This window comes from Hyaena hyaena, unplaced genomic scaffold (genome assembly GCF_003009895.1).
Source record: "Hyaena hyaena isolate Hyena2069 unplaced genomic scaffold, ASM300989v1 scaffold_53, whole genome shotgun sequence".
Taxonomy (NCBI): domain Eukaryota; kingdom Metazoa; phylum Chordata; class Mammalia; order Carnivora; family Hyaenidae; genus Hyaena; species Hyaena hyaena.
The window spans coordinates 2,303,716-2,328,678 of NW_024080686.1; the positions used below are offsets into that span (position 1 = coordinate 2,303,716).

At 49.8% G+C, this 24,963-nt stretch overlaps 1 protein-coding gene across 1 annotated transcript in view; it reads right to left on the bottom strand.

Annotated features, from left to right (window-relative positions):
* NOL10 (nucleolar protein 10) overlaps positions 1-24,963 on the bottom strand; it is an 83,929-nt gene that overhangs the window by 34,169 nt on the left and 24,797 nt on the right. Inside the window, exons 12-13 of the mRNA XM_039231076.1 lie at positions 24,525-24,591; positions 17,793-17,845 (exon numbers count right to left, since the gene is read on the bottom strand). Of these exons, the coding sequence (XP_039087007.1) occupies positions 17,793-17,845; positions 24,525-24,591 (120 nt within the window). The remainder of the gene's footprint in view (positions 1-17,792; positions 17,846-24,524; positions 24,592-24,963) is intronic.

Below are 24,963 nucleotides of genomic sequence, written 5' to 3' on the forward strand. Positions count from 1 at the left end.
GTGAAATCGGAACATCTGTGTGTTCTGAGGCCGCCCGCTGCCCCTGTGCCAGAGCACCTGGCCCTGCACCCCAGCTACTGCCTCCTGTTCCTCGCCCCAGGACGCTTGAAATCCCAGGTCAAGTTTCCTAGAGCTCACGGCCGGCCTCAACAGGGACAATAAGTGCAAAGCGGTGTTAATGTCCGGGCCGTCCAGCCTCTTCCTCTCCCAATTTCCTAACGCGCTAAAAATGCTCAACCTTGACGGCAAGGTCTGCGCACACGACACTGGCCCCTTGGGTGACGCAGGCAGCCCGCCAGTTCTATCCTAGGACGGGGTACGGATCTTTCTGCTCGCACACCTGGGAGGGAGCCCTCCCCCAGACCTTGTTTCGTCCCTCAATTCCTGCCAAGGCTCACACAGATGGCGGCCTGTGTTATCCTGCTCACCACATCGTCGTTTCCTGGTCCCGTCCCACTTCCTTGCAGGCAGAAGGATTTATTTATAATCGTTCTGCACATTCTCATGCTTTCCAATTCTTAATTCTGAAGTCTACATAAAGACCAGCAGCATATTAACATTTTTAAATATCCAGGGATGGGACCTTGGCAGAAATGAAGGAAGAGTGAACATCTGAAAAGTGTATGTGCGCGTTTTCTCAGGTTACATGCCTCAGCGGGGCTCTTCCAAGAGGATCACAAGTCATCCTGTCCCCATCGGAGTTACTGTTTGCCTACACGGTGCCACATGCGGAAGTAGGAAATCCTGAAGAAGGCATTTTAAACCCAAGCAAAGTAAGATTTCTCACACATTCCTCAAAAAAAAGCCAAAGGAGAGCATTATCCTGGCAGAGCAAACGAGGAGGGTACATGAAACCAACTAAGTATGGTTGGCGAACCTCTAAGTATTTAGGTAACTTTTTACAACCATAGGTAGAACGTCTACTTCAGAGTTCAAATGTGCCTATCTTCCACTGAGATGATAAATGGGAGTCCCATACACATGACAACATTAAAGGCCTGATTAGGACTGATGCTGGGGGAGGGGGCTGAGGGAGGGAGGTAGCGTGTACACAGCATTCATCTGTTTTTAATGAAATCGGGACAGATTCATAAACTTCACGTAAAGTCTACCTGCAAAAAGCAGAGAGCTTTACAAGAAAAACCATATCCACCACGAAATTTCTAAGCTCAGAAGGAACGGAAAGCAGTGTGGTGTGGTGGGCAACACCCGACCTGCACGGGCTGACCGCAGCGTCCACACTGGGCCCCGGCTACCGAGGCAGAAAGAAACACGCGGTAAGGTAATGAGACAGCATTTACACGATTACTGATAAGTCTGGATATTAGAAACTCTCTCGGAACTAAACTCAAGAAGCAAATCAGAGATCTTTCTTTAAGGGACTCCAGTACCAAACAGTATTTCTTTAAAAGGGGTTTACAGGGGCGCATGGGTGGCTTAGTCGGTTAAGCGTCCGACTTTCGCTTAGGTCATGGTCTCGCGGTTCGTGGGTTCGGGCCCCGCGTCGGGCTCTGTGCTGACTGCCAGCTCAGAGCCTGGAGTCTGTTTCAGTCTGTGACTCCCTCTCTCTCTGACCCTCCCCTGCTCACGCTGTCTCTATCTCTCCTAGAAATAAATAAAAACGTTAAAAAAATAAAAATAAAAAAAAAATTTAAAAAAGGGGTTTACAAAATACACTTCATAGGACTGTTAAACATCCAATAGGTTAAGCTGTAATTTACGAAGGCTGAAGCAAGGTGAAGCAAGCAAACCGTGTTATGGCCCAATGTGACCCTGGAATCATTGAGGGCCATGATGTCCTTACACACATGTGGCTATTTGAAATTAACTCAATGAGAATGGAACAGAATTTTAAATTCAGTTCCTCAGGCACACTGAGCACATTTCAAATGCTCATGAGGCACACGCGGCTAGGGGCTACCATGGTGGACCGAACACTCTAGAACATTTCCATCATCGCAGAATGTTCTATTGAACAGCGCTGGCTTACAGAATTGAAAGAAATAAAAGAAATGAGGGGTAAATATCCATGAATAGGAAACTAGGTAAATAAATCACCACCACTCTCTACAAATGACACACTAGGCAATGATCAAAAAGAATGGGCTTGACTTTTCTTCGATCAGAATGGTATACTGTTAAAGGACAAAAACACCTTCCACAACAATATGCATGATGAGATCCAATTCTACCGGAGTATGCATGCTAACGTGTGTGCAGGGTCTGGGAGCTAAGGAAGGCAGAGAACTGACCTGACTCTGCAAACAACTATGCGCCATCTTGTTAATAATGGTAGTTGGAGGGGCAGTTAAGAAGAACTTTTCCTTTGTAGGTTACATACTTTTACAACGTGTTTTTTTTTTTTAATTAGGACTTTTTTTTTTTCTAGAGACAAGCAAATAACAACCCCCAAAGGACTTCAGGTGCAGCTACAGGTACGAAGGGCTAATAAGCCCCCTACAACAACAGCAAATGGAAACACCAACTGGTTCAGATAATCTCTACAACGGGCCAGAAGCCCAGCTCTTAATTCAGGACTGAGGTCCTCAGTGAACACCTTGACTGGTATTTGTGATGCTGACTGAGATAAGACCTTCAGGAAAGATTTTTTTCCCTTCTAGAAAATTCAAGAACCGATTGCCCTTACAACCTCTGATCCTTTCCATAGAGATGAATAAAAAAACCAAAAGATCTTCCCGGGAAGCATTTTAGCACAATGCTACCTGAAGCTCCAGAATTTTAACTCATACACATGGGAGAAAGAATTTCAGGACAATCTGATTTGACGTTTCTTTTTGATGTTTATTTTTATTTATTTATTTATTTAGAGAGAGAACGAGAGAGCGCGCGTGCACGAACTCAAGATGTGTGTGCCAGCATGAGCAGGGGAGGAGCAGAGAAAGAGAGAGAGAGCGAGAGGAAGGGGGGGGAGGGGAGAGAGAATCCCAAGCAGGCTCCACACTGTCAGCACAGAGCCCGACACAGGGCTCAATCCCACAAACTGTGAGATCATGACCTGAGCTGAAACCAAGAGTCAGGTGCTCAGTATCAACACTGAGAGCAGCTTTATTCACAAATGCCCAAACTAGAGGCAACAAGTTCTTCAATAGGTGGAAAAATAAACCAACCACGGTACATTCAGACAACAGAATTCAGCAACAAAAAGAAATGAGCTACTGATCCACGAAAAGACTGGGAGGGATCAAAGGCATATTGTTAAGTTAAAAAAGCCAATCTGAAAATGTCACAGATTCTGTGATTCCAGCTTTATGACATTCTAGAAAAGACAAAACTGTGTGGACAGTAAACAGTTCAGTGGTTTCCAGGGGCCCGGCGAGAGCAGGTAGGGGACAAACAGGTGGGGCACGAGGGGACTGGGAGGGGCAGCAAACTATTCGGTATGACACACAACGGTGGGTACACGTCATCTGACACGTCAAAACCCACAGAACGAACAATACCAAGAGTGAACCCTAATAACTGTGGACAATAATGCAGGAGTCAATGTAGCCTTACCCATTGTGACAAATGTACCATTCTGCGACAGGATGTTGGCAATGGAGGAGAGTGTGTTGAGTATGAGTGTGTGTATGGAGTATGTGGGAACTCTGTCTTTGCACTCCGTTTAGCTGTGACCTTAAAACCGGTCTAAAAAGTACAGTCAATTAGGAATGAATGAATGAATGAATGATACGACCCCATGCAGATGCACAAGAAACACAGACAGGCAGATCTCACCTTTCCTTCCGTATGCCTCACTATCATTTACTCATGATTTGCTTCGAACCGACAATAATGTTCTGTTCTTCACACAGATAAATACATAATCTAATAAAACACAGAGCCAAGGCGAAGGTCAAATTATTCATTTCCATTTAACAATTTTTAACAACTACCTTCTGGAGCAACCTGAAGCACTAGGAACATAAATCAATCCTACCTCCACTTCTCCCCAAAACTGAAAATACCGAAGCAAAGAAATAAGTAGACAGGGGTTTGCTACATTCCTATTTTTATGCATATTTGAAATCCTTTCATAATAAAATTTTCAACATGAGGTCAATACCATCCATTCCTTCAAGTCAGCACGTGTGTGGTGAGGGCCTGAGTCCGAGGCGCTGTTCTAGGCACCAGAGCCAACACAGAGTAACACAACAGAAGCCCTGTCCCTGTGGAGTTACATCCAAGAACACGGCATCAGGGGGCCAACTTCCTCGAGACTAGAGAACACGGGGTCAAAGTAAAGGCTGTGCGAGTCCTAGACCTTTCTTACTGTTTTCCGTATAGGTCAGAATACAGAATGTAAAAGAATGCAGCCCAAAATTCTTGCCTATTTGTAGACCTTGCCTTCTATTTTTTTTAAAAAAACGTTTGCTTATTTTTGACAAAGAGAGAGTGCAAGTAAGCACGTGAGCAGGGGAGAGGCAGAGGGAGAGGCAGAGGGAGAGGCAGAGCGAGGGAGAGAGGATCCGAAGTGGCCTCTGAGCTGACAGCAGCCAGTCCAATGCGGGGCTCAAACTCACGAACCGTGGCATCATGACCTGAGCCAACGATGGAAGCTTAAGCAACTGAGCTGCCCAGGCGCCCCAACTTGCCTTCTATTTTTAAGGAGAAAACAAAACACACCCAAAACATCAGAGCGGGCCGTGGGTATAACTGAAGAAAGAGCTGTACGACTTAAGCAGTCAGGCATCCTCAGGAGCTAAAATCAGTCCCTGGTTGTGGACGCTCCATTCCATCACCACCGCCGACATGACCACGCCAACGGGACACTGGAATACTAGATCTGCTTCCGACTCCATCTTGCCCAAAATAAGTATGGGAAAGAGATCAAAGCGCTAAGCCCCAAGATGGCGTAAGAGCCAGAGAGCTAGTAGACAAGACTTTTGGTCAGTATCTGATTCAAGCAGAGTTAACTAGCAACTGAATAGGAAGTTGTCATTTCAAGAAAGTGGGCACGCCAGACACGTTACTATGTAAGCAAAATTAAATACCAGCTGACATAGTAACACAACAGCACATGTCACATGTGCATCAAGTATTTCCCCATGAAAATGACATGGATTTTACCTCGCCAGAACTGAAATGAACGTCTGAAAATGTGACGGGACGCTCAGAAGATTTCGTCCCGAGAGCCGCATGTGAATGCTCTCCATGGGGCTGCCATTCTTGGGACCAAATAAGTTGTCATCGAAAATGGAAATGGAGAGGATTTCCACTTGGGGAAAATGCCTCAGATACTCTGCTGCTGCCTGTGTTGAGGTTAAAATAGGAAGCCCACGTTTCCCCTTTGTAAAGATGAAAACAACCTGTTTGTATTAGAACACAATACTTGATTAGCCAGCCACCTGACTTTCGTCTTTCCTTCCCATTTCATGGTTACGAATACATAGCTGCAAAATTACAAAGGGCAAACCATGCCTTATAAAACCATTTCATGCATAAGATGAAGTTCAATTACGACAGATTTGCTGTGAACTTGGGTTGAAAAGGAAACTCACCCCCCCTCCCGAAAAAGGGGGGATCCCTCTCCTTTTGTTCACCAGGAAAAAGTAATAAAAATACACAGGCTCTGGATCTAACTCTTCCACTAACCTCAAAGTGCCTCACATACTTTTCTCCATAAAATTAGGTCTTTTATTTTTCATAAGATACCTTACTCTTCTAGATCTTAAAGGCTTAGCTCTATCTTTAAAATGCTTTCTCTTGGAGAACAAAATTAAGCCTATGTCTCATTTGCATGATTATGAATCAAGACATCTAAAAAATATGCATCTTGGATCTGAAAACTGAACTCGGTTTACAATGAACTCTGTTTTTCCTTCAATGTGTCCTTTTCTTCCTTGCACTTTCCCCCACATTCCAACAGCTTTTCCCACATTCTCGGGCACAGACGTTTTCTCCAGCACTCGATACCCCGCTGTTTCTCTGCCTCACACGGGCCTTTCTTCCAAGATCTCACTCTTCCCCTACATCCTAAAATCACGTCTTCTCTGCGCGTGCACGACAACACAATTCCTGAACTCTCTTCTGAGATCGCTTGGACCCTCGGTCTGTAAACTGTTTCTCAGTGAACGTCCCACTAAGAGCCCCCAGATCACCGCTTCACCGTACGACCTTGTCCTCCTCCCCGCCATTCACACGGCGTCACTGCCAACATTCTGCTCACCACCCACCCCTCGGAGCGACAGCTGGAGAGAGTTCCCAGATGGCCTTTTCACCGAGGCCGCTGCGAAGCCCTCTTGCCCATTTGGAACTTGCTAACTGTATTTCCCAAATCGTTTCCCTTCTCTTACTCCATCCGTTGCGTGTAGTATTTCTGAAGTTCAATTTCGTTGGTTTTACCTCTTATGTGGGGATCAGGCATCAAGCAGGTAAGGACAAATGGAGTAGAATCCGAAATAACAATTTTAAAATCCCTGCGGGATATCCTTCAGGAAGCGAAGGAGCACATTTTTCTCGTGTTGGAACAGGGCAGATAGAGTGGGTCACTCGCAGCGAGTGGCCCTGTCACGCCCCGAATCCCCATCTCTAACAACCCGGATCACACTCGGCGCGGCAGCGCCACGGGAGATTCTGGGGGAAACACCTTTTGAAGAAAACGAGATTCAAGCAGCCTTTGTCTAACGGCGCTCTTCATCTCAACCACGGAACACAAAAAATAACCCACTACCTTCTCTCTCCTCCCAAGGATGACGCAGCACCAGTACCTTCCTCGGTGCACAGGAGAGAAGGGAACTGACTGCTCACGTACAGTGGGCCCCTGAGGAATTAGGACTGACTTTTCTTAGCTAGAAAGGCTCTTCCCCCTGCAGTTCGGTCCAGGACACGCGCCCACCACACGGAACGAGCCCCTATGTAACTGACGCCGCCAGTTATGCTCTATCACACCAGGCCGCCGCACCTTGCACGACTGCCCTAAGTAAGCTAAGTAACTAAGTAACTAAGTGAACTAAATGATGGCATTGTGCTATGAACCTGACTGATGGCCACTACAATATTCCCCAACGCTAAGAAAATATAACAAAATATGAGCAAGAGTGTCTGACTAGTGAGACTCTGGTTTTTTTTTTTCTTTTCTGATATTTCAACATTTTTAAAAATAGCTATAGGTTATTTTTATATTCACAGACAAAGCCCACTTCTGACTACTCTCCAGGAGTCTATACTGACATGAGGAAAAAGCAAGATATAAGATGACAGAAACAATGTTTCAGACAAAATCAATGGGAAAAATACAGTAAAATGTTAATGCGTTTGCAACTGGGTGGTGAAGAGGTGTTTGAGTTTTCTGCTTATCTTTACTTGCCATTTTCTTGTTTCTTAATTTTTGAAATGTTTGTTTATTTTTGCGAGTGAGTAAGGGAGGGGCAGAGAGTCCGAAGACAGAATCCGAAGCAGGCTCTGCGCTATCAGCAGCACATAGCCCAACGTGGGGCTCGAACTCACAAACCATGAGATCACAGCCTGAGTCGAAGTCAGATGCTCAACCGACTAAGCCACCCAGGCGCCTCTACTTGCCACCTTCTATAAAGAACATGCCTGTGATGATACAATGGGATGGAGGGATGGACTTCAGTTTTAAAACTCAAGAGTTGTTATTTTAGCAACCAGATTTCATCACCGCTTTCTGTTTCAATAACAGCAAAACTAATGGCATTCCACGGCTCTTTCGCGTCCTGCATCTTATGTGATCTGTAACAGACTGAGCAATACCAAGTCGTATTCCTGGACTCGTTTTCCTAGTCCATACTTAGGGTTTTGTCACAAAGTTCTCAGTATATCTCTGTTTCGCTCAAAGCACATTCCTTCCAAAAGCGATAGAAAGGCCCATGTCCACGTAACGCCAAATACCCTCTGCCCCTGGGCTCCTGGAGCCCTGCCTCTGTGGGAAAGCTGAAGCCGTCGTCATCAGCTGGCCATCCGTTAACGCGCCCGGTGCCGCGGTAAATGACGTGATAAACCTATTTCCCCTTCCGTAGTTCAAGAAACTAAGGCTCCAACAGGGTAACTTCCCAAGGTCACAACACTTTTAAGTGACAAAGCTGGTATTCAGACTCAGGTTAGACTAATTACAAAATCTAAGTTCTTGGGGCGCCTGGGTGGCTCAGTCAGTTAGGCGTCCGACTTCGGCTCAGATCTCACAGTTCGTGGGTTAGAGCCCCACATCCGGCTCTGTGCTGACAGCTAAGAGCCTCGAGCCTGCTTCAGATTCTGTATCTCCCTCCCTCTCTCACCCTCCCCTGCTCACGCTGTCTCTCTCTCGGAAATAAATAAAACATTTAAAAAAAAATTTTTTTTAATCTAATTTCTTTCCACTCTGCAACGTGGGCTGAAGAAATGCCTTGTAGATCCAGCCCTGCCCACCAACGTGGCATTTGACTTTGAACAAATGACTTGACTCCTCAGCTATAAATTGAGATAAATTAAGGAGTTGGACTAGATGACCCCCAAGTTGCCTTCCTTCTGTAGTGTTCTGTGCTTCAAAAGGTTCCCCCTTTCCTTTACAGCACACTGAGAATTCCCTTAGTGAGGAAACAATTCAGCAACTTCTTGTCCAGTTTATGTTCGGTCTTGTACATCCTCTGGATGCTAGCAAATTCCCCGGGGCAACTGTTTTCTCTGCACCTGGCACCACCTCCCTAAACCAAGAGAATATGTGGCTTCTGGCATTCTAAAACAGCGATTTCTAAAAAATCACGTCTGTCACGGTGTCTAACAGCTCTCTCCTTAAATGAGCATTTTAGGTGAAAATGTGACTTGCCATTTTTAGAACTGCACTTGGACACTAGTATATTCAAGGCCACTTTACCGTACCCCAGCTGGCCAGACAGATCTCACATCCAGGCAATTTCCCAATACTGCTTCAGTGGACACAAAAAATCTTTCGGTATTGGCTTTGAACTGAAATGGATCAACTCGACCAATCATGTTCCTTCAAACCCACGTCTTAGAAGGCTGCATAGCACTTTCAGCCAACTCCTACTTCAAAGCACAGGTACGCAAAGGAAGAAAAACTGTCTCCAAATCTTTAAAACAGATAAATCTTCCTTACCCAGATGAATGCCAGCTTTTGCACAGATTTCAAAAAGGAGCCAACAAAAGCTAAATGCCCTTACTTTCATAGTTTCCTTCTGTATTCTTCTAGGAAAGAGTTTACCATCTTAACAGCATCACTATTAAATCTTTGGGACAAGGTACTACTTTTATAAATCTGTCAGCATTCCCAGATACCAAGATTGCATCACTCCAAGATGTTCTGATCTGGCAGATTAGAATGTACTGTAAGAGCAAGAAACTGATCCTTATCCTACTGTATAAAAATTATACTCTGGCACCTAGAAACCATGTTCTCCACTTTCGTAATTCAACAGTGGTAGCAGAAAAAGTCAAGTGGAAACTTCAAACTTGGGAGAATAGCTAAAAATTAGCACTGCCAACCAGCCACTGTGGAAGCTGACAATCATTGCCTAAGATTCTCCCAGTCACAGTCACCGGGGTACTCTCCCACATCTTAGTTTTATTAATTTTTCAACACATGTTAACTGGATGCCTACCGTGTAACAGGTGCTAGGGGTGTTAACGGTGAAAAGGCCAACATGTGTCCCCAAAACCCTTGTTTTATATTAGGAGGAGGAAAGACAAACGTAAATATTTTAAGTAGATACGTAAGTGTCGGGCAAATACTGTGTGTTCACAGAGAACTATGCATAGCCTAAAGCAGGGGTCAGCAAACTTTTTCTGGCCTGGGACATATTACAGGACTTGTGGGCCACATGGCCTCTGTATCAAGCATTCAGCTCTGCCATTTTTGTCCACAAGCTGCTGCGGACAATACGGACACCAGTGAGTGTGCTGTGTTTGAGCAAAACGATTTACAGAAACAGGTGCTGGGGTTTAGTTTGGGGTTTAGTTTGCTAAGCCCCTGGTCTAGAGCACACCCCTCGATTCTGATTTTATGGAATCTACTTTACGACTCCGTAAACGAGCAGAACTGGCAGCAATACAAAATACCATCCACAGACTCGCCCATGAATTCTGTCCTGGACCGACAGCCCTCCATACCTCTGACAGAGCTGATCTGTAGCCATTTATACACAATCCAGTAACAATCCAACATAGCTTTATTCCATGTAAATCTGCGCTTTTTTAGACTCCTCCTTTGACCTGGTATAACTGGGTCTGGTTCCCTCGTTTAATTAACAGGCTAAATAAACATTTTAACACATTTACTTGACATCTATCTGAGAGTCATGATTTCTCCTCTTTCTGAAAAGATCTTTTAAGTTCTGGGGGTCGCAAGAAGTTCAGTGGATTCACTTGATGGCCAGGCACACCCCACCCCACTGCACCTCACGTGGGCTGCTTAGGGCCAAGCATAGCTTTCCCCTCGGCTCTCAGAGGTGAAGCTGGGGGCGGGGGTGGGGGTGGGGAGATCACAACAGAACTCTGTTTTCCTAATTTTTCTTTTCCTGTCTAATAATTTCACGTATTGGTTTGGTTCATTCATGTTACACCCCCTCGGTGGCAGCAATGGCTGGGGATTTGGTGGCCTCTGTAAACAGATTAATGGGTGACAGAGATCTGTTCTCTGATGGGTGAGAGAAAATGGAGACTCTGGAGTTTAAGCCTTTTTCTGGTTGAAGGGCATTTAGGTTATGAAAGGGGTCATGCTAAACAAAGCAATAAGCTGTTGAAACGTTTTAAGCAGGAGAGTGTTATAATCCAGTTTACATTTCTTTTGTTTTTATTTTTATACCTTAAATCACTCTGGCTGTTACATGGAAAATGGACCGCAAGAGAGATTAAGCAGGTAAGGCGCCCTTCCGGTAATGCAGATGAGGCGCGGGAGCCGAAGCACTGGGAAACGGCTGGACGAGAACCCCCAGGAACAGCAGATGGGACATGCTAACAGATGGAGTGGAGGGGGTGGGGAAGATCCTGGCTCCTGCACTCTGGGCCTCGATAACTGGGTGAATGGGGGGTCCTCTGCTGGGGCAGGAGCACCTGGCCGGTGTGGGCCTCTTAAAGCTCCGAGTGGAGAACACAAGCAGGTTAGTGGGTACTTAGCTGTAGCTCACGGAAGGAAAGACTTAGATAGAAATCTGGAAGTGCTCGGCACACAGATGTCACAGAAAGCCTAGGGACACGTGAGCTCCTTAGGGAAAGAATATAAACAGAAGCGACAAGGACCAAAGTCCTGGATTCACTAAGATTTACAGGTCAGGAGGGCAGAGGTGAGGCCCAGGCCCTGACCGCACACAGAAGGAGCAATCAGAGAAGGCTGAGAAAACCTACACAGTAAAGTATTCTAGAGCCACGGCTGTGTTTCAAAGAGCACCGGTGAGCTGGGCCACGGGCTATTTAGAGAGTAAGGCAAGCGATCTGTGCATGATGTACATATTAGGGAAGCAAGGCCACTGGCTGTCCGTACAGCTGGCTCTCCAGGAAAAGCAGCACTTTCCTGGCTGGCCCAGAGTCACTCTACTGTTTGCTTTGTTTCTAGAGATCATGGAACAAACCTGCCATCCACCATTCTGCCCCCAGACATGTGCTGTGATCATGAGACAACAAGAAGACCAAGTCTTTAACCCTAAACTTTAAGATTAAAACAGGAAGAGAACATCTATATAAAAAGGAGACATTCAGCTCAGGTCATAATCTCATGGTTCATGAGTCTGAGCCCCGTGTCACGCTCTGTGCTGACAGCTCAGAGCCTGGAGCCTATGTCTCCCTCTCTCTCTGCCCCTCCCCAATCTCTCTCTCTCTCAAAAATAAACACTTAGAAAAGAAAAAAGAAAGGAGACAAAATATTTATATAAAATGGATGGAGACTGATAATTGGGGCCTCATCCCTTGACCACCACCGCCCGCCGAAGCGCACTCCTCAGTCGCTGCACCACGATCCTTTCCTTCACAGCATGTAGCCACACATTTGTTTACCGTCACCTTCCCCTAGATCTTGAACTCACAAAGGCAGGGCAGGAGGACAGTTCCACTCACCAACACACTCCTGGTTCCAAGCACATGCTCAATATATCCTTGCTGGATAAACAGAAGCACTGGTCGGTCTCCTCTGGAGACTTTGATAATACGGGAAATGACAAAAATACTAACAAGCAGGCAGAAGAGCAAAGGGTCACCCACCTAAGACTCGTAGGCCCTTACCTTTCAGACACGGTCAAGCCCATTGTAAAATAACTTATTGACAGCTTGGACGGCTGATAAAATCATGTTGCCTTCTTAAGAGGTGAAGCGAAGGAGTAACTGTTAGAAAGCCCTCTATGGCTATGCTCTTAAAGTCTTCTGGAAATTTATGCCAAAGCACCCCAGAGCAGTAATATTTGAAATACCGGACTTGAAGATACGGTGTCTGAGAGTAGCCACACAGCGATGAACAAGCATCCGGAAATACCTCTACAACAGTCTGACAAAGTGGTCAGTTCACACACAGACTACAATCCAATTCGCCACAGACAGAGCAGGCAAAATTATTTGCAACTAAATGTCTTTGCTTTGGTCACAAAAGCCCATCGAGACCAAACACTGCTGAGAACTCGACGCCTGTTTTTAATTCGTTACCAGACCAGCAACCCAGTGTGCCAAACCCAAGTACCCACAGAGTGACTCCAAAATTTTTCATGCCACTTCCTAAAATGGACCTCTAAATGCGACGCGTTGTTTCAAAAGCACCACTCTGCCCGCCCCCCGCAAACCGTGTGGCACTCACTGATGGTGCGCCTCTCCAAGGACCACAGCACGGACATGCGACCCAAAGCAGCAACTACACCCCATGAAGACGGGAGCAAGCGAGCCCAGTGAAGGCGGCAGAAGCACTCGGCTCTGAGACAGACTCTGCTTCTGTGAGCGATAACTCACTGAAGTCAAGAGACCTTTGGGGCGCCCGGGTAGCTCAGTCGGTTAAGCGTTGACTTCAGCTCAGGTCATGATCTCACGGTTTGTGGGTTCAAGCCCCGTGTCGGGCTCTGTGCTGACAGCTCAGAGCCTAAAGTCTGCTTCAGATTCTGTCTTCCTCTCTCTCTGTCCCTCCCCACTTGTGCTCTATTTCTGTCTCAATAAGAAATAAACATTAAAAAAAAAGAGAGAGAGACGTTCGTGCATTAGTCTGAGCCTTTTATTACATTTCACGACTACTACATTTTATTACATTTCAGCTACTAGAGAAATGTTTGCATTTCCTTCGGCTTTACGTGCCTTTGTGCAGAAGAGTGTGTGTGGTTTATGCTCAAGTGAATGAAGCAAGTACTCCTGAGCATTTATGATTCTTAACACCCTCTTCTCTCTCTCTGCAAAGACAGAGTTTTGTGGGCTTATGTGTTATGCTGGGTAAGGTCCAGTGCTGGTGCAGGTTATACAGAATCCTGTGTGTTTTTACTCTGCCCCATTTTCAGGTAACTGGGCTCCAAGATACTTTCCAAATTGAAAATTAAGTTAATAATTTTAAGTTAAACAGTGAACATTAAAATATTTAATGCTTGGTCGATTTTTTACAGATTGTAAATAAATTTCCATAAAGACAACAGAGTCACCTTTTTTCCTAAGAAAATGTTTTAAAATAAAATACCTAACCGCCAATACTGACTGTTGGGTCTGGTGGCACTGCATGTAATCTTTGTAGTGGCTTAAATTCGCGTGTTTTCAAAACTACATCTTTAATGGACTTTTCCTCTTCTAAATCAACTAGCTTCCTAAACAAACAATCATGTGTTTGCCCCTTACGTTTTCCCTCAAGATCACACATCCGTATGTACCTTATTGAGCTTGTGAGTAATCAACTCCTCGGGCGTGAGGGGTGGCAGGGGCTCCCGACAGCCTGGGGGCGTAGAACTCAGGGTCGTTTCCAGCAGAAACAATATAAACCCCTGGCTGGGTTTCCGGTCGGTGCCACAGGAGACTCAGATTCCCTCTAGAGTTGACCCTGGGGCCAAAGGCTTAATTATAAAGCACCCCCCTAGGATAAGATTCCACTGCAGGGAAAACCAAACCTGAAAAACTCTTCCTGGCACTAGTCTCAGAAGCTGCAGTTGAATTAGACCCTGGAATTTAAAAGGCAAACAAACAAGCAAAATAATGCCCCCTGGCCTCCAAGAGGGACAGAAGGGGGACGGGAGCCCGTGGGGAAGCGCTGCAGGGGGCCCACCTGGCCACAAAAGACGAGGCCCTCGAGGGGCTCTGCGCGTGCCCATGGCACGGTGGGTACGTGGCGCGGTGGGAACCTCGGGAGCTGCATTTGATCCATAAAGATTGCAAGTGTTCAAGGAAGATGGTATCAGATACAAATGCAAACCTTAACAAGCTAAAAGAACATTAACCTGCCTTCCTTTTTAGCGCAGGCCCGAAGCAGAGCGGGGGGGGGAAGAGCTTTCATACCTGATTTATAAGATGTTCACACAAATCACAATCCACACCTCCTCAATTCGGCATGAATCATACATGAAAAACACACTGCCCTGGTTTTATGGGCCTCAAACAAACCGCTGGGCCAAATATCAGCTCGGTGAGTTTGATAAAATCTTCTGAGAGATGGCAGGCTTTCAGGCCCCTGGGCTCTCTCCCTGCCCGGACGGAGCCTCCCAAGTGAAGGCGAGGGGCTGGAAAACCTCACGCAGCGCAGGCTAGAAAGGCAGCCGGGAAGGAGCGCCGAGCGCAGGTCCCAGTGGGGCGAGAAGGACGTGTGCCCGCCGCCGCTGCAGCCACCGCAAGCGGACGGTCCCCGTGGGCTTTCTCATGGCTTCTGCTGACTCTGCGTTTGTCAGGAAGGCAGGCTATCACCCTGTGGCTGGTACTGGTCCCATCATTCAAGCTTACTAAAGTCCCTGCTACTTGGGACAGAAAAGCCCACCCCAAGAAAGAGCTACAGAGAGCAGTGAATCATGGGTCTCCTATAGTTCTCGGATGATACAAATGTCACACACCCCGCGATGAAAAATGATGGAGACGGGGGGCCGAGGGTGGGGGCTGGGGGGGCAGATGGGTGAAACAGGTGAAGGGGACTGAGGGTACACTTGTGCTGGACACGGGGGATCATGTGTAAAACTGCTGAATCACTACACCGTCCACCTGAACTAATGTTAACGCTGTGTGTTCACTACGCTGCAATTAAACACAAGGACAAACAACGGAGACAACTAAAAATGTTGTAGGTAATTTTGAGGCCTTGGAATTAATACTTCTGAAGTGAACTGAAGAAACCAGGATAAAAATTTTTATATAAAATATGTCTTCACACCGATAACATCATAACTAGGAGTTACTGCATCTCCATATTATCAGCATTTATAATATTACAAAGGGCGAATGGGTGGTTTTTATTTCCTTACACTTTGTAAAACACTTGGAATAAACAGAAACATGAATTCATTCTTTGACCAGCAAAAAAGTAGTGTGCTTGTTCCTTTTAAACATAATTTTATAAAACGTAGAACATGATACCAAAGGGAAAATACCTTTTTTAAGATTATTTTCAGGGACAGGGAAAGAGAGAGTGCGAGTGCATGAGCAGGGGAGGGGCAGACGGGGAGAGGGGACCTGGGCAGGCCCTGCGCTGTCAGCACAGCCCGACGAGGGGACTGCGACTCATGAACCGTGGATCACGACCTGAGCCAAAGCCAAGAGTCAGAAGCTTAACCGACTGAGCCCCCCAGGCACCCCTCAAAGGGAGAAAAGTTTTTAATATTCCCCACCCTCCTCCACCTCGTCCACACATTTACCCATGCAGAAACCGGGCCGCCGCGTTTGGTTTTCCCTGCTTACTCTCCACGTCCCATCAACTGCCAAGCGCTACCTCCCAATTCTCTGCCCAGTGGCCCCAGCCACGCACGGCCTGGGAAGGTGGCCTCCCTGCGCAAGTGCTCAGGTCTGCCCCCTCCCAGGTCTACACTGAGAGGCTCCGTGGCCTGCGGCTCCTTCTCCATTCGGCAGGCCTCCTGACAGCCACACGTGCCCTGGCTTGGCCCTCCGTCCCCCTCCCCTGGTTGAGTCCACTGGTGACACGGCAAAGCCACCCCTGCATAGGACAGCAACACCATTCGGGCGAACACTAAAGGCCAACGCACAGCAAGCTCTCCAAAGAGGGAGGGAAGCGGGGCCTGCCTCGGGGTGAGCAGGTTTAGGGGGTGAGCTGATGGACTCTGTCCCTCTGGAAGACCGCGTGTGCAGGACCGAGGCAAAGCTACACCAGCCCACCTCCACAGGTACCTCTGAGACGTGCCAAGTGGCAACGCAAGAACAACACACCTCTGAAACAACCGCCTGCCGGTCCAGACCCCTCTCAGACCCCAGAACCCAAAAGGCTACGGCCACCGAGAAGGGAAGCCGAGCACAGGAAACAGGCACCGTGTCTCTCTGGCACGTGGCTATGGCCTCATCCCACCTGACCGAGCAGCCATGAGAATCCTCCCCAGACGCACATCTGACCACATCGCTCCCCTGCTTAGCGCCTGTCCACGACCACCCCCCCCCCCCGCGTGGGCCCCAGGAGACCCCGCCCCGCCCTCTAGGGCTCAGCCATGTGGATGACTTTCTCCCTGACGTCTGCACACCGTTCCCTCTACTTCCAAGCTCTCTCTCGCGCTCTGCACCCACGCTCTCCACCCTGTGAACGTCACCACCCCCAGGTCTCTCCTGGGAAGTGCGCCCCGGGCAGGCTCCTGAGCCCCCGCACCCCGAGCGCCCTCCCTCCTCCCCCTACAGAGGTCCTCCCCTGGCCTGCCTCTCTTCCCTCCCCGCCCGCGGACTGCTTCACGGAAGGGGCAGCGCTCCACACACCGTGTGAGGCTGCCGACGTCGCGATGGGGCCTGACGCACAGCGGATGCAACCGACAAACATGCCCCCCGGATGCACGAAGACACGGGAGGGACGGTGTCAGGAAAACAGATGCAGCAGCTGGGCGGCCAGGGGAGAGGGAACGAAGGACAACTCAGACAAGTCTGCTGCTGGAACGGCCTCTGTCTCACTAACAACCAAGCGCTTTCAACAACTTGCCGGCTTTCCAAAGCCACAGGAAGTCGACATCCGCCAGCGCACTTTTTGGGGGAAATACACACACCATTCAGCTACTTCAAAAGAACCACGGTCGGTCTGAAGAAGTCTCCCAGACGGAGGCTGCCAGCAGTTACAGGCTTCACGTCCCTCAAGTCTTGCTCCGGAACAGTCCTCACTCCTCCCCCCACTCCCCAAATCTCAGAAAGGGAGCTGTTTGCCGGCCGTAGCAGGAGTGAGTGCCAGCTGTGTACCATGCTGTCTTCTGCTCAGGAGACCCTCTTTCCCCACGCGTCTTTCTCACTGTCATCTGAAAGGTACAGCGAGGGAAGCTTCCGTCACGCGCAAGAGAAGAATCCCTAAAGGAGAACAAAGCCGGGCTGGCTGTGTGCCAGCCCCGAGCAGGCCCGCCTGGGACCGGCTGCACAGGCCTAACTTGTTGGTACGAGAAAGGACGACACGACTTAAGAGCACAGGCTGCTGGTTGAGAACCAGGTCACCTGATCGCTAATGGCTTAAAGCTCAGGATTCCGAAATACTTGGAAACAAATCCGAATGTAAATCTGAAGAGCAAAGACCACCTCCTAATGTCTCCTTTAACAGGACATGAAGCAGCAGTTTCCCACGAAACAGCGGGGAAGCATTCTTTCCCGGGCTCCACGGAGCGAGTGAAGCCACCAGTTCATTTGCGCAGCCGCAGACAGACCCGAAGGCCCTCGGGACCTCCCGTTTAAAAATAAACTACCTGTGCTTGGCCTAGTTTTACCGTAATTCCTGCTGTGCCACTTACCGGAATGTAATAGATGCCCATCTTGGGGGTTTCACTGGCCGTAAGGAGCATTCCTAAAAATAAGCACAATGAGAAGAGTAAACACACGGGGAAAAGAAAGGTGCCCTTTTCCATCTGTTTCACGCTTGGAACGGGTGCTCCGGGTGCCCGGAAGACAGTGCATGGAGGAAGCCGCACCCGGGTGCCAGGTCCTCCGAGACGGGGCGCCTGAAGCACCATGGAGTTCTTCACAACATCCCCGGCTGCGGGCTGCGGCTGTACTAGCCAAGGAGACAGGCATGCCCATCATCAGTGCCCAGGCCAACAGGAAGTCTGCCGTCACCTTTCAAAGGACAGTTTTAAGCTTCGGGCACACGGACAGAACGTACTTCTGGAACACTAGTTACAAAAATAAACTGAAGAAATTAAGAACAAAGGCTTCTTTCTGTTCATCAGGAATCCAAGAAGCAAGGCAACACATCTGCCGCAAAATGGATGCCACGCAAAGCAGTTCCCAAGGTTTGTGTGAAACCTCACACCTGAGCGGAAAACCGAGTGTGTGACTCAAGGGGAAGGCCGTGCGTGGCCACACCAGGAGAGACCTACACACGATCCCACACCCTGACTCTCCCCCAAGAACCCCGCCGCCGGGGGACCTGGACAGCCTCAACCAACAGAGGGCTTAGTGATTTAGTCTTCTCAGGATCCGTATTTGAGAAAGCAGAACAGAGGATGGGCACACCTCCTGGCATCCCACGACGGCACCCCGCTCTGCCGGCACGGGACCAGGGAGACCGTGTTCCCCGTCTTGTTCTCTGCCCACTGCCACCTGCAGCCCACTCCTCCCCACAAGCCTCCTGAGGCGGCTCCGGCGCTCACAGCCCCTTCCAGAACGACGCCCTTCAGCACAGCTGGAACCAGCAACCGTGTGGGGAGTTCCTCACAAGTTGGTAAGCACCTTCACAGATACTATCTTGGTGAACGCGCAACAAATCTCTGAAGTAAGAAACAACGGCATCCTTATTTTATGGATCTAAAGAAAAACAAGTTCAAGGGGATTGAGTGCGCTGTCACAAGCCAGAGACTCTTAGAGCCAAACCTTCTCCTATGCCCTTTAGACACGGGGAAAGAAGCTGTTCTGGGGACTGAGGAGACAGATGACAACCAGAAAGGTTCTTGCCAAAGGTGCTCCCTCAGCCTGGCTTCTCTGGCCTGGCTCTGAACAGGGATCATTCAACAGGGTGCCTTCCGCAAGGAGACACAATCACGCCTGCCCAACCACAGGCAGGGCTCTCATCCCATTACCCTGAAGAGCCCAGACTGGACACAGCGGACTGTTTTCCTCAATGGATCGGGATCTCACTCGGCCACATACGGACAATGATGCAAGCTGACCTACTACCAAACTAAAGCAGGGAAGGTCAGGAGGAAAACCAGTTATGAATGAGAAAAACAGGCAACCTTGGCCAGGCCCAAGGACAAGAAGGGAAAAAAAAAATCAAAATAGTGGAAAAAAGTTCAGCAGAAATGAAGACGATCCCAGGCAAGAGAGGAGAACTGTATTTCCAGATAACAGCGGAGCCTCACAAAGTTAGATAACTGCCCAAGGTCACCGCATCGCTGGGAAGGAGTAGCTGAGAGTCGGCTGACTCCAGGGCCCGGGGAGCGCAGAACTCTAAAACCACAATACCAACTAAGATAAAACAAAGACTCCCTGCGTGGGAAAGTAACAAGAATTTCAAAAGTGCAAATGTCAACACCATAGAGCAACAGGAAAACTGTTAACGTCATGTCAACTGGAAGGCAAAAGACGTGCGTGCGTTTGACGTGAGGATGATGACAGAACACACAAACGTGAGGTTAACACAAGAACTTCTCTCGTGTGAGTCATTAACGGTACTTGTGAAGAGACTGTGGCCTTACGATTTCTCCTTTAAGTTTCCTTTACAGTGATGCTCCTGAACAATGATAACATCAATTAACATTGTTTAACATTGATTCGTTTTTGAGAGACAGAGACAGAACAGGAGTGGGGGAGGGGCAAAGAGGGAGAAGACACAGAATCGGAAGCAGGTTCCAGGCTGTGAGCTGTCAGCACAGAGCCCAATGAAGGGCTCGAACTCAACAAGCTGTGAGATCATGACCTGCGCCGAAGTCGGACACTTAACCGACTGAGCCACCTAGGTGCCCCGACACCAATTTTAAAAGAGAAGGAAACGCTCAAGAGCACCTAGAGTCAAAAGAGCGCACATCCAGTCTGAAGCAACACCGTAGAGCGAGGTGTCAGGTGTCCCGAGGGGCCCAACATGCAGCTGAGGCAGGAGAAGGGGGTGACTCAGAGGCACCCTCCCGGAAGCGTGCATATACGGACTCTCACGCGCATGTGCTGCAGGGGCTAAGGAACGCACTGAAGCCCAGAGTTCAAAACCAGAGAGAACGCTGTCTGCCGGGGCCACTCACTACGCCCCCAGGCCCACCCCGCCAACCGGCCCCTGGCCAGGCGGTGTGTGCAGGGTCAGGAAGGAAGAATTCGGAAAGCCACACTGTGACGTGGCACCGCAGTGAGCCGGCCACGTGTGACCCCTTTGCTGTGACGTGTCTCTACCACGTTTCACAAAAGTACCCGTCTGTAATGGATCAGATATTTACAGACAAAGGAAGACAAAATCTCAGTCCTTCAGAAACACTGACACAGAAACCACGGCAGCGGCCGGTGCCTTGAAGAGCTCGGGCAGACGCGCTGTGAGGACGGAACCGGGTCAGGGAGGAAAGGCCGGGCCGCTCCTCCCTGAGTGCCCCACTGCCGACCTCACTACAGAGCTTGGGGTGTCACTGCGTGGGGCACCGAGGACACATGCAGGTGACTTGCACTGCTCTTTCCTGTGTCGGGCGAGGACACTTGACACAGAGGGAAGCTACGTCGCACAGGGCAGGGCAGGCGGTCTCCAGGGCCCTGGACAGCAGCTGAGGACACGGGACGGGGATTTACGGGTCCACCCAGCCTGGGTTCGGGCTCCCTGAGTCCATAGCCCATCTTCTTCTGTCTGTGCCGGTGGCGCAAATGCGGTGGCCCCGGTCCCCGGAGGTGGCGGGGCTCAGACATCGGGCACCCCACGGGCGCCGCACTGTCACGGAGCTGACCCGCGGGGCAGGTGTCCGCCGCGGCGACGTGGAGGCGGCGGAGTGAGCAGTCAGGGCAGGAACAAAGCAGGAGCCAGGAAGGCGGGACCGTTTCTCAATATTCTGAGCAATCTTTGTTTTAGAAAAACATTACAAAACGGGAGTTGTGATTCGGCTTTAATTACTTCAAAATGAGTAAGTGAGAGGAGAAAGCAAGAGGGACGACTGAGCTTTCCTAAAACATGATTAAGCGCCCGATGATTAAGCCCACGGCCTCCAGAGCGGCGCTGAAGGGAAGGGGAGCGGGGCCGGGGCGGCAGGGCCGCGCGTGACTCAGGCCCGCTCACGGGCAACCCTGCGGCGGCGGCCCGGGCCCTGGTCCCACTGGGTCTGCGAAGCCCTGGAAACAAACCATTTGGCTACTTTTTGTGTTTGATTTGGTTCTGACACGTCGTTCGACAGCGACGTCCTGCTCAAAGCCGTCACACTCACAACGTTCATCTCTCAGAAAGCGTACTTTGCAATGAAGAGACCTGGTGGTGACCTTAACCCAGGGACCACGGTGCCCCTCACGGGCCCTGGATGCCTACGGGGGGGGGGGGGGGGGGCCAGCACCCCTCTGGCCCACAGTATTTCACCTGCAGTGTGTCACAGTCACAGGCTGGGGGCGCAAGGTCTGTGACACTACATGAACCAGCCACGCAAATCCAGGGGGAAGGGCGGTCCACGAGACTACCGCCCAGAGCCTGGAGAAAAAGCAAAAAAAAAGAAAAACCGGGGGGGGGGGGAAGGGGGACACAACTGCCAAGGACTGAAAGACACTAAAGACTCTGCCCCGACTACAGCCTGGCTCCGAACAGCATCTGGGGGACGCCTGGGGAAACGCGAGAACGGGCTGCACAGGAGGCAGCCCTGGGGACCGAGAGTCATTAGAGGGGCGGGCGTCCTCAGCCTCCCAGAGGAGCGCCCCGCTCTCATGTGACGGACGGCGCAGGCCCCGCGCAGACTCGCACGCGGCCCTCGGTGCCCTGCGCTGTGACCGATCCCTGGTCTGGGCCAGAGCCGGGCACCAGAGCTGTCATGCAAGACTCACCTGTGATTTCACATCTTCTACCAGGCAGATTTAAAAACAGTATTTTTAAAAACAGATAATGTGAACTTTAATGTATCTTATTAACCCAGTATGTCTTAAATATTTTCGTTTCAGTATGTAACTAATGTAAAAATTAAAGATCTATTTCATGTGATTTTTTTACCTCTACAAGGTCTCTGAAACCTGGTGAGTAGTAGTTCACACTCAGCACACCCCAGTTCAGGTGGCTCCTGCTGCCAGGTCTCAAGGGCCACGCGTGGCCATGCGGCTTCCGTCTCTCAGCACTTGCTGGCCCTTCCAACTCTCAGCCCTCTGGGGCGCCTGGGAGGCTCAGTCGGTTAAGCGTCTGACTTTGGCTCAGGTCATGATGTCACGCTTCATGAGTTCGAGCCCCACGTCGGGCCCTCTTCTGTCAGCACAGAGCCCACTTCTGATCCTCTGTCTCCCTTTCACCCTGCTCCTCCCTGACTCTCTCGCTCTCTCAAAAATAATAAACATTTAAAGAATTTTCCTCTCACCCCTCATCCCAGCTAAACCTGCTTACCACCTTGTTCCAACCTCATCCCAGCTGACTTACTCCTCCTCCAATGCAGCGCACACCCGTTTCAGGGCATCGGATGCTCTCTTACTGGGACCCCAGCACCCTCGTCTGCAATTATTGTTGAACTCCTCCGACCTGGGCCTCACCCCCACCTCCGCAACAGAATCTTCTCAGTGGCCACAGACACACAGCCTGTCACACCGATGCAGCCGGGGAGGGCATGGGCTCCAGCTTCCCACCCAGGCCCTGCCCCGCACCAGCCGACCCACTGACTCCGGCCCAGGTACCCAACTGTCCTCACCTCCTAAGACGTAAGACAGACAGACAAGCGAAAAGAAAGAGACGTGTGTGCCATTAACTACACAGGGTTCTGGAAAGATCAAACGGTACGTGGGGATCGAGGAGCCCGGAAGCACAGGAGCCTTTAAGAACTTGCTCCTTCCCTCCTGCCTCAGCCTCCGTCGCCCTCCACCTTGCCGAGCGGTGACCACTGGACCACTTGTGCCTTTGCTTGTGCTCTGCTTCAACATCCGTCCCTTCTTTTCCTGGCAAGTTCCTCAGCTGGCCCTTCCTTCTCCACATTCCCCGCCTGCACGCACACGGGGCCGGCCCTGCACGCTTCCCCGTGGTGATGGCAGCACTCGCGCTTCTGGAAGAAGCTCTGATGAACAGCCTGCACGCGGTGTAACCGCACTTCCTACCGCGCACCTGACCTGGCTCCCGCCGCAAGGCGCAGGGTCAGGCCGGGCCTCACGCGCACCGGGGAAGCAGCTTCTGGGCCCTCCGCCTGGGGACTCTCGGTACGCCTGGGACCTGGCCAAGGAATCTGTCATTTTAAAGAGCCCCCCAGGTGATACCAACAGCTCCCAAGTTTGAGACCCTCTGCCAGACACTATCACTGTCCAATCGCCTCCTAACGTTCAGATGTTCCAAGAAGACAACACTCTCTCTTAACCCGCTCTGTCTCGTGTTCCCCATCAGCTCAGGGCACCCTTCCTACCAACTGCTGGTTCAAAACCCATGTACCTTTTAGAGGACAGACAGAATCGTCTTCTGAAAGCACAAGCTGGCCAGGTCCTGACTACGGGCCGAGCCCAGAGGACTCAGCACAGCACTCCGGCCGCCTCCACCCTGGCTCCGCGGACCACCAGGGCTCCGGCACATCAGGCGCCATCACTCTCCCGCGCAAGTGCCACAGACAGGACCCCATGGCCCCCACCGCAGCCTATCCTGCCTGCCGGTCTCACACTGTCCCCTCACATGGGGGCCTCAGCTTGCCGCCCCACCCAGTAAGTCTCACTCATCACTCCAAACACACACAAACAGACATCTCCTGGCATCTCCCCTCCCTAGTTTCTCTGGCCGAAGCTCTCTCTCTAACACACTGTCGGGGTGCCGTCTGCACTGACACAACAGATTTCTCCTGCTTTGCCTTGTATCCATCCGTCAAAATTAGCTGCGTCTGTCTGTCCCCAGAATGCAACACTGCTTGAGAGTGGGAACTATTCTCATTTTCGTTCCTGCTCCCAAATTCTTCACAGATTTGTCTCAAGCGTATTGTAAAACCCTGAGAGTCGCGATGCGCTTTGCGCAACAGTACACGAGACCGAAGCTCCCAGAGCCTGTGGCCTCCCAGGCCGTGTGGGTTACTAGGCAACCCCAGCCGTCTTTAGCTCCCAAACCTCAATTTCCACACGCGATTACTAATCACACAAAAGGGCACCGAGCACACTAAAATAGCATCTCACCTGCCACCTACCTCTACATTGTTACGTTTCTACTAATAGCCACTGGCTAAGGGCTGAGTCACGGAGAGCGCCATTTTCTGAATCACCCACACCACTTCCTGCTCTGGATTCTTCCAGTAAATATAACACCCAAGAACACTCCTGACCAAGCCAAACCCCGTCTTCACAAATGAAATGAAATGTGTTTAAAACCCAGTAAAGCACAACTCAGCCTCACCTCACTGAATGACTGACCACCACATGGCGCATACCTGAGTTAGGATAGAGGCAGACGTCATTAAGGTCGTGTTCTGGTTCCAACGAGGTAAATATCTTTCCCTAAAAGAACAGGCAAAAAAGGAGTGATTAAAACAGTGAAAGGAAGACAACTTTCGGCAACGCCGAGGAAGGAGAATAAACCGGAGCTATGACATAACCATGTGGCTGTGTGTAAAGAACTGGTACCGTGGCCGTGGTACTGCGTAAAGAAATAAAGTCACCTGATGGAGAGGACAGAACTTAAGTTTAAAATACGGTAGGGAGTTCCTTTTATCCATGTGTCAAGTGCTTTCACTTTAGAGATGAAGAAACTCATGTCTATGGGGGAAAAGTGACTTAACCAAGGAAATAAATACAGTTCTGTGGATAATGTTTTCAAAGCGGCAACAGGTACAGTTTAAAATAAAGTTGTGCATGAACTCAGAAAAATTC